The 12,348-nt window shown below is 31.6% G+C and overlaps 1 protein-coding gene across 1 annotated transcript; it reads right to left on the bottom strand.

Moving 5' to 3' along the window:
• Positions 1 to 1,093: 1,093 nt before the first annotated feature.
• LOC115707035 (pathogen-associated molecular patterns-induced protein A70) lies at positions 1,094 to 2,433 on the bottom strand. Its single transcript, XM_030634857.2, has one exon. The coding sequence runs from the start codon at positions 2,131 to 2,133 to the stop codon at positions 1,273 to 1,275; it is 861 nt and encodes a 286-aa protein (XP_030490717.2). The 5' UTR covers positions 2,134 to 2,433; the 3' UTR covers positions 1,094 to 1,272.
• Between the last annotated feature and the right edge of the window lie 9,915 nt (positions 2,434 to 12,348).

Genomic DNA, 12,348 nt, shown 5'->3' on the forward strand with positions numbered 1-12,348 from the left:
TGGGATAGAAGCTATCAATCGCCACCGTATACGGATAAGCACGAGGCTTAATCGTAACCGTCGCTGACTGTACTAATATAAAAACCACCACTTTTTCACTTTATTTTATTTAATTATTATTTCTTCATAGTAAACTACCGACACATACTTCTAAGTTATTTAATTATCTAAATTATTAATATTTTTAAATAATAATAATTATAGGGTAATTTTTATGGGAACATTTCTATTATGCCTCTCATAATAATATTTAGTGATATAAATATAAAATTTAACTTTCAATTATAAATAAATATTTAAATTTAAATTATATTTCTAAAATTTTATCATTATAAAAAAATAAAAATTTCAATATTATTACTATTAAAAATTTAATTAAATATTTATTTATAAGTAAAATAAATAAAATATCTATATCTCAAACTCTCTAATAATAATAATAAAAATATAATCTTTTCTTTTTTTATATTTTTTTAGGCTAATTAAAAATTTTCACCTTTAAACTTTACCATATACCAAATTATATCCTGAATTTTTCTAACTATTAAAACTTTTTCAAAAACTATTTAAATTATTAAATTAAAAGACTTTTATCTAATTTCATTCAATTTTATTATTTCAATGGTTGATTATGTACTAAATCATCAAACTTTAATATCTATCAAATCATACCCCTCAAATTTTAACATGTACTAAATTAAAGTACATTTTAATGACCTTAACATGCAATATTTTAGTTCTAATTTATTATTACTTTTTGTATGTAACATTAACTATTTATTCTACAAATAAAATAGTCACGGATTCAACAAATTATTTGGACCCAAATATCTACAAAAATATATAATTACATGTGCAATTTAGAATTTCTTATAACAATTTTAGGGTGTTAAAATAATTCAGGGAAATAATTTATTATATTTTAAGAATGATTAAGACAACTAATATTAGCTATACCATTAATTAATAGGACTAAATAACTAAATAAATTCATAATTTTTGAATGATTAATCTTTTCATTTCATAATTTGGGTGAAAAATAATCTTGATTAAGCCAAAATGATATTAATTAGTACAAAATCAGAAAAAAAAATAGAGACAAAAATATATATAATTAATAATAATAATAATAACAGCAGAATCAATACATCTACTAAAACACAAGTAATTTTTTTTTTTGCTAAATTACAATAATATCAATAATAATAACAAATAAGTCCCTAAAGAGTAGCGAAATTTGCAGTTTTACCTAGTTTCAAACTTTTCTTTGCATTAATGCCCAGCTCCTCTTCCGATCATCTCCTTGTACCTAACAATGGAGTCAAGCCTCTGCAACTTGAGCTGTTGCTTAAACCTGTTAATGAAATCATCAGCCTTAGCATCAACCTCACCTTCTTCTTCCTCATCCTTCTCAACCACCTTAGCTTTTCCTTCTCTCACAGTCGCCGGCCGGCGACTCTCAACGATATCATCTTCCTTAAAATGAGAAAAAGCCGATTTAGCACTGGCCGATTTCTTCATCTTCTTCGAAAGCTTCGGTGGAGCCTCGCCGTTAGAGGGTTTCGTGTCGGAGTTCGAACGGACGACGTGAGCTCCGCCGTTGTTCTTCAGCTTGCTGTAAACATCGTCCATCGATTGGTCGAACTGGTCTAGGGTTTCGGTATCTTCTTCGTCGAAATTAGTTAGGGTTTTTGAATGTTCTTCGAAATGGGTCTGTTCTTGGTTTGGATTTTGGTACTGAGGTGGAGATAAGTAGGAGTAGAGATTGATTGATTTGAGTTTTTGAAGAACGGAAGGAGATCTGAACAAATGGGTTTGGGTTTGGGTGTGTTCTTCGTCGGAATCTGATGGGTTTTTCTGGAAATGGGTTGTGGGTTCTTGAGATCTGTAAGTGTAAAAGTTGATGGATTTGAGTCTTTGAAGCACAGAGGGAGATCTGACGAGTTGAGGATGAAGACGATGGTGTTGTTGCTGTTGGTTAGGGTTAGGGTTTGGTTTTGGGGTGTTTAAGCTTGAGGTGATGAAAATGGTGGCAATCATTAAGTTGAGGAAGAGGAAGAGAATAGTGGGTGTGAACCAGCTGTTGATTGAAGCCCAGATTGTGGGTATGGAAGAAACAGAGTCTTCAAACATGGCTACTACTGTTGAATGGAGAAGAAGAAGAGTTAGAGAGAGAAGGGGAAAAGAGGGTTTTGACGAAGAAGAAGGGAAATCAAGAAAATGGGTTACTTCATTTTCATGGAGAAAGATGAACGAAGAAGAAGAAAAGAGAAAGAATTGGTTTGGTTTGATGGACTAATGGATATTTGGATGTTTTATGAGAATATAATTTTCTTATATATATATAGAAAAGTTTTATAATATTGATACACTACTATTTCTTTAGCTATTATTTAAGAAATTAAAAAAAAAAAAAATTGTTTAAACTATATTTTCCGCATCCTCTTTCAAAATTTTATAAGGTATTTTAAACGCAGATGATTATAAAAAAAATTAGAGTAAAATTTTTTCTTAGATATCGAAATAAATTAAAGTCTATCGGTTGATTATTTTAAGAGGTGGATTGTAAAAATACTTATATATTTATAAATAAAAATTAAATTTAATTTAGTTTATAAATATTGAAGAGAAAAATTAGTAGGAGCATCATTTTTAGTTGAATATTGTTATTTGGTATTATCGGTACTTAACACCACTTATAGCTGACGCGATTAACTATATTTTGTAAAATTTATGTCAATTGTCTAAGCAACCGTTTAATCATTTTATTTGTCAAGTGTGATAAAATTTGATAGAATAACCATTTTACAACAATATGAATAGCTCGGAAACTATTTTACAGCAATAACAAGTATGTTATAATTTAGGGGTAAAAATTATAAATAGCCTAAATTATATGGGATTCGATATGTAAATGTACCAATAGTAATATAACATGTTGGAGGATATTATGTTAGAATTTTTTATCACTCATAACCGTGTAGTCTAATCTGTTAAATATCACTAATAACTTTTAGCATTTCTCATTATAGTCATATTAGATATTCTGGTTGTTTTTTAGAGGGTAAATACCATTTTGGACTCTGTGTTTTGCAAAAGTTACAAATTGGACCCTGTGTTTTGTTAAATGACAAAATGGACCCTTTATTTTCTAAAATAGTAAAAATAGGACCCTGAGCTTAATTTTTGATAACTTTTTTTTTAATACAACCAACTTGAAGACAATGCTTAATACGAACAGATACAAAAAATGTAAACAATTTTGTCATAGCACTTTTAGATCGGATTATAATTTAACTTTATTTTGACCAAAAAATCAATTCAGAGTCCTATTTGTATTATATACGGTAATAAAAATAGAAACACATATATATTTTACTTTATCATTTCGATATTGTAAATTATTAAAAAAAATATATTTAATATATTTATTACAACTGTAACATACTAATTTAGATTTTATTTTTTATACAATAAATTATTTAGACTTTTTTTTAAAAAAAAAAATGGACAGAACAAAAAAAAAAACACTCATTTAGTAAGGGCAAAAGTGAAATTCCTATCTAAGAAATTTCCAATAAATACATGGGAAGTTATATTTCCACCACATAAAATTATAAATACACCCCATTATTAAAAAAAATATAAACTTAAATAATTTTTAAAAATTACTCTTAATATTTTTTTAAAATTTTTTCCTCACATTGTTTTATGTTAATTTCAATACTTATTTTGATTTTATTTTTATAATTTTTTTCTAACTCATGTATATATTCTTTTTTTTTTTTGAAGAAAATTTCATATAATTTTTTATTTTTAATATTTTTGTCATAATTTTTAAAATGTAATTTAATTTTGTTTGATAGGTATATTTTGTAAGAATATAAATTGAAAAAAAAAAAAGTTAAAAATACTTAGTAAAATTAAAAATAAAAATTTTATATAAAATAAAAATTGTGTACTTAAAAATTTTTGGGGTGTAAATAAAATTTCCCTAAATACATACAAGGGGGTGTGGATTTATGTTAATTACAATTGTGTCCTTGCATCATGAATATTTATTAGACTTTAATCAATTCATTTCCTATGTACGTAGTTTGTTTTTGTTTAATTAAGAAGTATATTAAATTGTGTATTTTAAGTTTTTATTATAAGTTAGTTAGTGGTTACATTACATGTTCTATTTTGTACTTGATATTGTTTTAAAAATGAGAACATAAAGAATGTATTTGGATCTTAGATTTGTTTTTAATTAAGGATGGTGTGTATTCACATGGTATATAAGTATGAGGACTTGATTTTGGGATTCACATTTACATTAATTTTTTATAATGTTCACACTCTTATTTAAGTTGGTGCATTGACTTTTTAATTTCTATTTAATGTCAATACTCTTTAAAATCTCAACCACTAAACACTAAAAGTGATAAATACTTAAAAAATATACATGAAAGAATTTATTCAAAAATAACATCAGCTATTAAAAGATCATTGATACAAATAAGATTTCCTGACCACCAAATTACACAACTACTAGCAAAATAAGTAAATTCAGTATATGAGATATACAATGGCCTTAGCTTACCTTCATGTTTATGGCCTTAGCTTGTTTGATTTCGGGCATTATGATTCTTTAATAGAAAATTCTTACAAAAACTATCTCCCTAAAAAAAATCGCTAGATCTTCTATCTATTTTGATATTCAAGAGGCCTATTTAGTTTATTTTTTCTCTTTATGATCGTGTATGTTATAGTTATTTAAGATCACTTGTAAATTTTTAAAAAATCATGAACAAATTACAGTGTTGAAAATAAAGTTCAAAGCTCAAACAATTACTTACCACTCGTATAAGAGAAAACACAACAAATTATTTGAACTTTATTTTTGATACTGTAAATTATTTAATTTTTTTAAAAAATTTATAAATGTCCTGAATAACTACATCGCACACGATCATATAAAAAATTAGATTAAAAAACCCAAAATAAATAAGGAGTATGCCGAAACACTATTTTAGATAGTATATTTATAGACTTTTCTAATTATTTGTATTATTATTAGTATGAACATTATTATAAGGCACACTTCTTGTTATAAGACACAGTAGTGTCTAACACCATCTGCAGATGATATTTTATAATTAGTTAGCGATATTTTATGATAATTATTGAATTAAATTATGTTAGCGATATGACACATTTGCAAGGTGCTAGACCACTGATGTCTTTTAGCATATATATTAGAGAATTGCTAAAATGTATTACTGGTAAATAACATTATCTTCGGTGTTATACTACTATTGGTGTAATTAAATATCGGGTCCCATATACTTAAGAAAATAACTTTTAGGTAATATCGCTAACCAATCATGGAGCACCACTTATAGAATGTGTTAGGCACCACTAATGCCTAATAGCAATGCTCTTCATATAATTATTAAAGAATTGTTAAAAGGCACTATCGGTGCTTAACATCCTCCTGAGTGATATATTGCTATTGGTATAACTTAAGAAAATAATTTCTAACAAATATTAGTGACTAATTGTAAGGTGGTATCTATGGAATGTGCTAACACTACTGTGCCTAGTGCCCAATAGAAATGCTCTTGTTATTGGTATGTGTGTAATTTGAAGGGTATAATTGTAATATTGATATAAAATTAAGGATGTAAATGTAATTGGATTAATTTGATTATATTTAATTGGTGGTTAGAATCTCGAGAGAGAAAGAGAAAGTAAGAATGTGTGATTGTGATAAAGTGGACAACAGAGAAGGTGGTGGGTATGAGTGAGTGAGTATTAGACTTGTAATAGTGAGATTTGATTTGTGGTTGAAAATGTATGGAACACAACAAAATTATACAACCATACATTCATTATGTTATGTTAGTGTTGTTTGTTGAAAGTATTCAACATCTTTCCTATACGACACCGTTTTTTGTCTCATGTAAAACTAATTCCATTCAACATATATAATATCAAATCTCATTATCATTAACTTAACCGACATCCTCAACTAATTATATGTATGAAATTTCTTATAGCTCATATTTTTCATTCTTTTCTTATAATTCCATTTCTTTTTTCTACTGAGTAATGAAAATACATGAAGTATTTATTTTTTGGTCTTTTATGATGAAAATTATAATAAATTATTTTCTAAGGAAAAAAATATATGATAAATATTATTTTAAATCTTGTGTTTTGCAAAAATTATTAATTTTGGACAATTTGTTTTTTAAATAATAAATTGAACCCTATATTTTGTAAAATGATTCAAAATAGTACCTTGAACTGATTTTTTTATCAAAATAAAAATTAATAATAAGTCGTTCTAGAATTTTTATGACACAATTGCGTATTTTTTATATTCTGTATATGTTAGTACTATAAATTATTTTCAAGTTTGTTGTATTAGAAAAATATTATCGAAAATTAAGCTCAGAGTACATTATTTTGTACTATTTTAGAAAATATAGGATCCAGTTTATTATTTTACAAAATAGATAGTCTAGTTGATAATTTTTGCAAAACACAGGGTCCGTAAAGGGGGTGATTGTGACAGGCAGGTCAAGCACGCTTAACTGTGGAATTCTTTCGTGATGGGCTACCGAAAAACAAGATGCATCTTGTTGATATAGGTAGTACAAATCAATTCATTTAAGTCTTCTTCAACTGTGTAGTCTCATACTTATACTGTCTCAGAATCATCCCACTTGACCTTCCTCAGGCAATGTGAGATTGCACAGCTTACCCGATATTTTCTCTTACGGATCACGAGACTACTGACTGTCACAATTATAGTTTATTTTAACTTCTTGAAGCTAGCAAAAATCAAATATAAAATGACAATAAACATACAAAATATTAGCTTTAAAATACAAATTTAATCCAAAAATTTGTCATTACTATCTAAGTATAAAGTTTCGCATAGATTCTTAAATTGCATTAAATTAGTCACTGATCAATATTACATTAACAAATTATTTATAATAATAGTAAACCAAATAGAATGAAGTACATTTATAATTATGATCTATATAATTTTAAGGGTTAAAGGGTAAAAATTTAAAGTTTCATTACTTAAAGTAAAAACATTATCTTTGAGAGTGTTTGTAAGTGTCATGTTTTGTGTGGCAAATTAGATATTGCTTTTGTTCAGTATTTGTTGTCTCTAACATCTGTTCTGTAGTTAGTTGCATCTGTTTTCACTAATATCATTTTAGTGCTATGTCAGCTTTCTGCAAGTTTGTTAGGTTGTGCCGAAATTTGTACTTTCTTTGGTTGGTTAGTTAGTGCGGTTTATTATCTTTAGTATATAAATTCGATCGAACCGTTGTACTAACTAACTCTCTTCGTTAGAATCTTCTTCTTGATTCTTCTTCCGTTGAAGGCAACATATTTCTGTTTTTGTTTCTTGTATGTGCAGATTGAAGCTCGAGAGATCTTCCTGAGGTTGAAGATGAAGTTAAAATCTGCTTGATCTGAAGGGAGTTCAGATTCTTTGCTGAAGGTAGTTCAGCTGTGTGTTTCTTGTGTTTGAGATCTAAATGTGTTTAGATCTCAAAGCTTGAGGTTGTTCAAGCATTAGGTAACTTTGTATAAAAGTCAATCTAGTTACATTGTTTGATTTGAAGAATCAGAATTGGTTATTGTAATTGAATTGATTGTTTAGTGAAAGTTACTGTACCCGGTTCAAGGGAACCCAAGCACTACTCGGTTGGAATGCGTTTCCAATGCAGAGGAAGCTTGTAAATTCTGTGTTCATTGTTTTTAATTTCTAGTTCATAACATAGAATTTATCTGTTAAGAATCATCAAATTGAACTTGTAGTAATTAGGACTATCAATTGGTATCAGAGCTAACTTTTTCAAGTAAATAAATTGCGATCTTGGATTTGTCCTATTTTCTGCACATCCTTAAGTTTCTCTGTCAATCTTTATTCTGTAATTTTCTGGAAAACTAATCCACCGCGAGTCTCATCTCGTTGTGCAACAAAGTTCTTTGCTGAGTGTGTGCAGATCTACCTGAAATGGAAATGTTCAGAGAAGGAGGATCAACTTCCAGACCCCCCATGCTGGAAGGTTCTAACTATCCCTATTGGAAGACAAAGATGAGAGCTTTCTTGAAGGCTGTGGATGAACGAGTCTGGATGGCAGTTGCCGAAGGTTGGTCACCTCCTACTCTTACTGACGAGGAAGGGGACAAGATCAAAAAATCCAGTGAATGGACTACTGACGAAATGGAACGAGCTAATTTCAATTCCAAAGCTCTTCATGCCCTCTTCAATGCTGTCTCGACTAATCAACTGAAAGTTATCTCGAACTGTGAAGTTTGCCAAAGATGCTTGGGAAAAGCTGAAAATCAAGAATGAGGGAACCGATGCTGTTAAAAAGGCTCGACTTCGATCTCTAGCAAAATCCTTTGAGAATCAGTCAATGGAGGAAGATGAATCCGTCTCAGAATTTCATGCTAAGCTGTGTGACATTTCTAATGAATCCTATGCTCTTGGCAAAACTTACTCCAACAAGAAATTGGTGAGAAAGCTACTAGGTGTTCTTCCAAAAAGATTCATGTCCAAAGTAACGTCTATTGAAGAAAGCAGAGATATTGAAGCACTTGATCTAGACGAATTGATTGGGTCACTCCAAAATTATGAGTTAACTCTTGAGAGATGGGAGAAAGGGAAGAAAACCAAGAGTTCTGAGAAGGAGAAGATCGAAATGGGAGTTGCTTTCATCCATAAGGAAGAGAACTCTAAGGAAGTTGATTTGTCTGAATCTTTTACAGATGCTAATCTGGCCCTTCTGGCAAAGAATTATGCCCGATTCTTAAAAAAGAACTTCAAGAAATCTAATCCTAGTAATAAGGAAAATACTGTTGGAAGGAACTTCCCTGGTCCTAACCGACAATCCCAACAATCAGAAAAGAAAGGAAAAGGGATTCAGTGTCACGAATGCTCAGGTTTTGGTCACATACAGGCAGAATGTGCAAATACTCTTAAGAAAAAGAAGGCATTGGCTGTCACATGGAGTGATAGTGAAGAAGAAGAGGCTAGTGATGAATTGAAGGATGATAAGTCTGCAATGGCATTTATGGTCAGGGAATCTCATCCTGAAGAAGTTGAGGGAGATGACTCCTTGTCTGATTCTGAATCAACAGTTGATGAGAAAAATAAGGCTTATGAGGAAATGTTTGCCCAATGGGGCTATATGGCTAAGAGAGTGAAGGAACTACAGGATTTGAACAAAGCTCTTGATGACAGTAAATGTGAACTAGAAGATAAGCTCAAGAAGATGACATTGGAGTTGTGTTCCAAAGATAGTGAGATATACAAATTGACTTCTGAACTTGTGAGAGCGAAGCAATCCCTTTCTCATGTTCCCTCGGGCACTGCTGCCCTGAATCAAGCTCTCCAAAATCAGAAGCCGTATGGAGACAGAACATCTATTGGATACAAACTGTTATACAATCAAGGGAATGATTTGACTATTGAAGATAACTCAGCTTCATCCTCTGGTGATAAAATGAAGTTTGTGTCTGCCTCTACTACCATCAAGGATAATCAACCAGAGATAAAACCTGATGAATCGAAGCCCAACTCAGTCAAAAGAGGTCCTATGAGTGAAAAATCAAGAGTCAAACAGGTTGATCGATTTGTTCCAACGTGTCACTTCTGCAATAAAAGAGGACACATCAGGCCAAGATGTTACAAACTCCGAACTTACTTGACAAACTTTATCAATAGGAAATCTGGCCAAGGTAATTTCTCTTTTGCCCCTCAACAAGGAACTAAGAAGAAGAGGAAATCCAAACGTGAAAATCTGGCTCTTGTTGCTCATACCTCCCTGTCAGCTATGAAAGATAACTGCTGGTACTTTGATAGTGGATGCTCACGACACATGACAGGTTCCTGCAATGATCTTAAGAACTTTCATTCATCCAAAGAAGGTTTTGTCACCTTTGGTGATGGAAATAAAGGGGAGATTATGGGGCAGGGTGATCTAGATCTCTTAGATGTCTTCTCTCTGACAGGCGTGCTATTCGTGAAAGGACTAAAAGCAAACTTAATTAGCATCAGTCAACTATGTGATGCTAACTATGATGTGAACTTCACCAAGACACAATGCTTAGTCTCATCTGAAGGGAAAACAGTTCTCACAGGGAACAGAACGGCTGATCACTGCTATGTTCTGACCAATCAAGTGAAATGCCACAGGGTGTTCTTGGATAAACCTGATTATGGCACTACAGACTAAAGCATCTAAACTACAGAGACTTGAAGAAGATTGTCTCCATCAAAGCTGTCCGTGGGATTCCTGAATTCAGATTGGGAAGAGATAGGGTGTGTGGTCCCTGCCAACAAGGTAAACAAATTAAGTCCTCTCATCCTCCTATAAATGCCCTACTTACTTCCAAAGTACTGGAATTAGTTCATGTTGATCTAATGGGTCCAATGCAAACTGCAAGCATTGCGGGGAAACGGTATGTGATGGTGTGTGTAGATGACTTCTCAAGATACACTTGGGTAAACTTCCTTAAAGAAAAATCAGATACCTTTGGAGCCTTCTCCTCTCTTTGTCTGCAGCTGCAAAATGAAAAGGGTGTCACCATTGGCAAGATTTATCGGGTCAGAAGCGATCATGGGAGGAATTTGAGAACGACATATTTGCTCAATTCTGTAATAAAATGGGTATTAGCCATGAGTTCTCTGCACCTAAGACTCCACAGCAGAATGGGATCGTGGAACGAAAAAATAGAACTCTTCAGGAGATGGCTCGAGTCATGCTGTGTGCAAAGGGAGTGGCTATCCAGTTTTGGGCCGAAGCTGTGAATACTGCATGTTATATCTGTAATCGAGTACATCTGAGAACTGGTGCGTCTCAAACTCCTTACGAACTGTGGAAAGGCAAGACTCCTAATCTGAGCCATGTACATATATTTGGTTGTACCTGTTACATACTAAATGATCGTGATCATCTTGGAAAATTTGATGCTCGGAGTGATGAAGGAATTTTTCTTGGATACTCAACTAACAGCCGTGCGTATAGGGTGTACAACAAACGAACTTTTACAGTCATGGAATCAATGAATGTAAAGTTTGATGACTTGGAGGTGTCAGACAATGGGTCTGGATCTGGAGAGGAAGATTCCCATGACCCATGTATCCCATCACTCCCTCTGGCTACACTTAATCAAGAAACACCAGAGATAACACCATCTGACAGCCAACCAGTCTCATCTGAAAATGATGGTACTGTTGGGTTTTATGCCCTAAATAAAACTCATTTCAATATAATCAGATTTACTTATTAATATAGATCAGAAATAACATTTAATGTTGCATGGTTCACATGATTTATTTCATGATTATATGTACATAATGTATAAATTCATCTGAAACCCTTTTCACATACTTGATCCTGTTTATTGTGCCGTCAACACATTGGAAAGTAAACATGACTATGTGAATAAATTTTCCTAGATTTATCAGACACAGGGTTTTACTGATATGATAATCTACAACAAGAGTTTACTTGCATTTGGAGAAGTGCTATGTTCTTTCCAGAGCATTGGTTAAAGTAAAGCTCAGGTTGGATGCATGGAGTATGCATCGGAAGGGACCGATATTGAACTTTGACTTAGATTTATTAAACTTACCGTAGAATCTATTCAAGTCAATATCGCCTAGTTGATCCTAGATCAAATGATCTTAATCCTGATATGATTAGGCTCAATCTTGAAAGGCTATTCGTGTTCTTTGATTTGTTAGTTAAGCCTACTTTTAGGTCAGGGTGATACGTACATTTTGGGAACACGGTAGTGCAATTGAGTGGGAGCGCTAGCATAAACATGGAATCTATAGCTTCTATCTGGCGAATAGTAAGCAAAGGATGATCTCCTTCGAGCTTGACCAAACGAACATAAATGGTGGAGTACTCATTTCACATAAGCTGAAATATCATTTATACGGGGTCAAGTGTTTTAAGGAATAAATACATTGTAGGGTGTAACGGTAATTTAATCCCTTTACAGTGTAGATCATTCATATAGAGGATCATTGATCACATTAGGATTATAACAATGGATAACTAATGATGTGTCTATATGGTGGAACATATAGAGCATTCTATATACTGAGAGTGCAATTCTAAGTTCTATGCGTGGATTCAACGAAGAATTAATAAGTTAGTGAATTTTAGTGTTAAATTCTTGATCTACTTATTGGAAGCTCGGTTATATAGACCCATGGTCCCCCCACTAGTTGAGATAATATTGCTTGTAAGACTCATGTAATTGGTTTTGATTAATCAATTATAATTCTCAAATTAGACTATGTCTATTTGT

This window comes from Cannabis sativa, chromosome X (genome assembly GCF_029168945.1).
Source record: "Cannabis sativa cultivar Pink pepper isolate KNU-18-1 chromosome X, ASM2916894v1, whole genome shotgun sequence".
NCBI classification, from domain to species: Eukaryota; Viridiplantae; Streptophyta; class Magnoliopsida; order Rosales; family Cannabaceae; genus Cannabis; species Cannabis sativa.

What these genes read in the sequence shown, in the direction of transcription:
- LOC115707035 (XM_030634857.2), bottom strand. Translation starts at nt 2,133, where the DNA reads ATGTTTGAAGACTCTGTTTCTTCCATACCCACAATCTGGGCTTCAATC.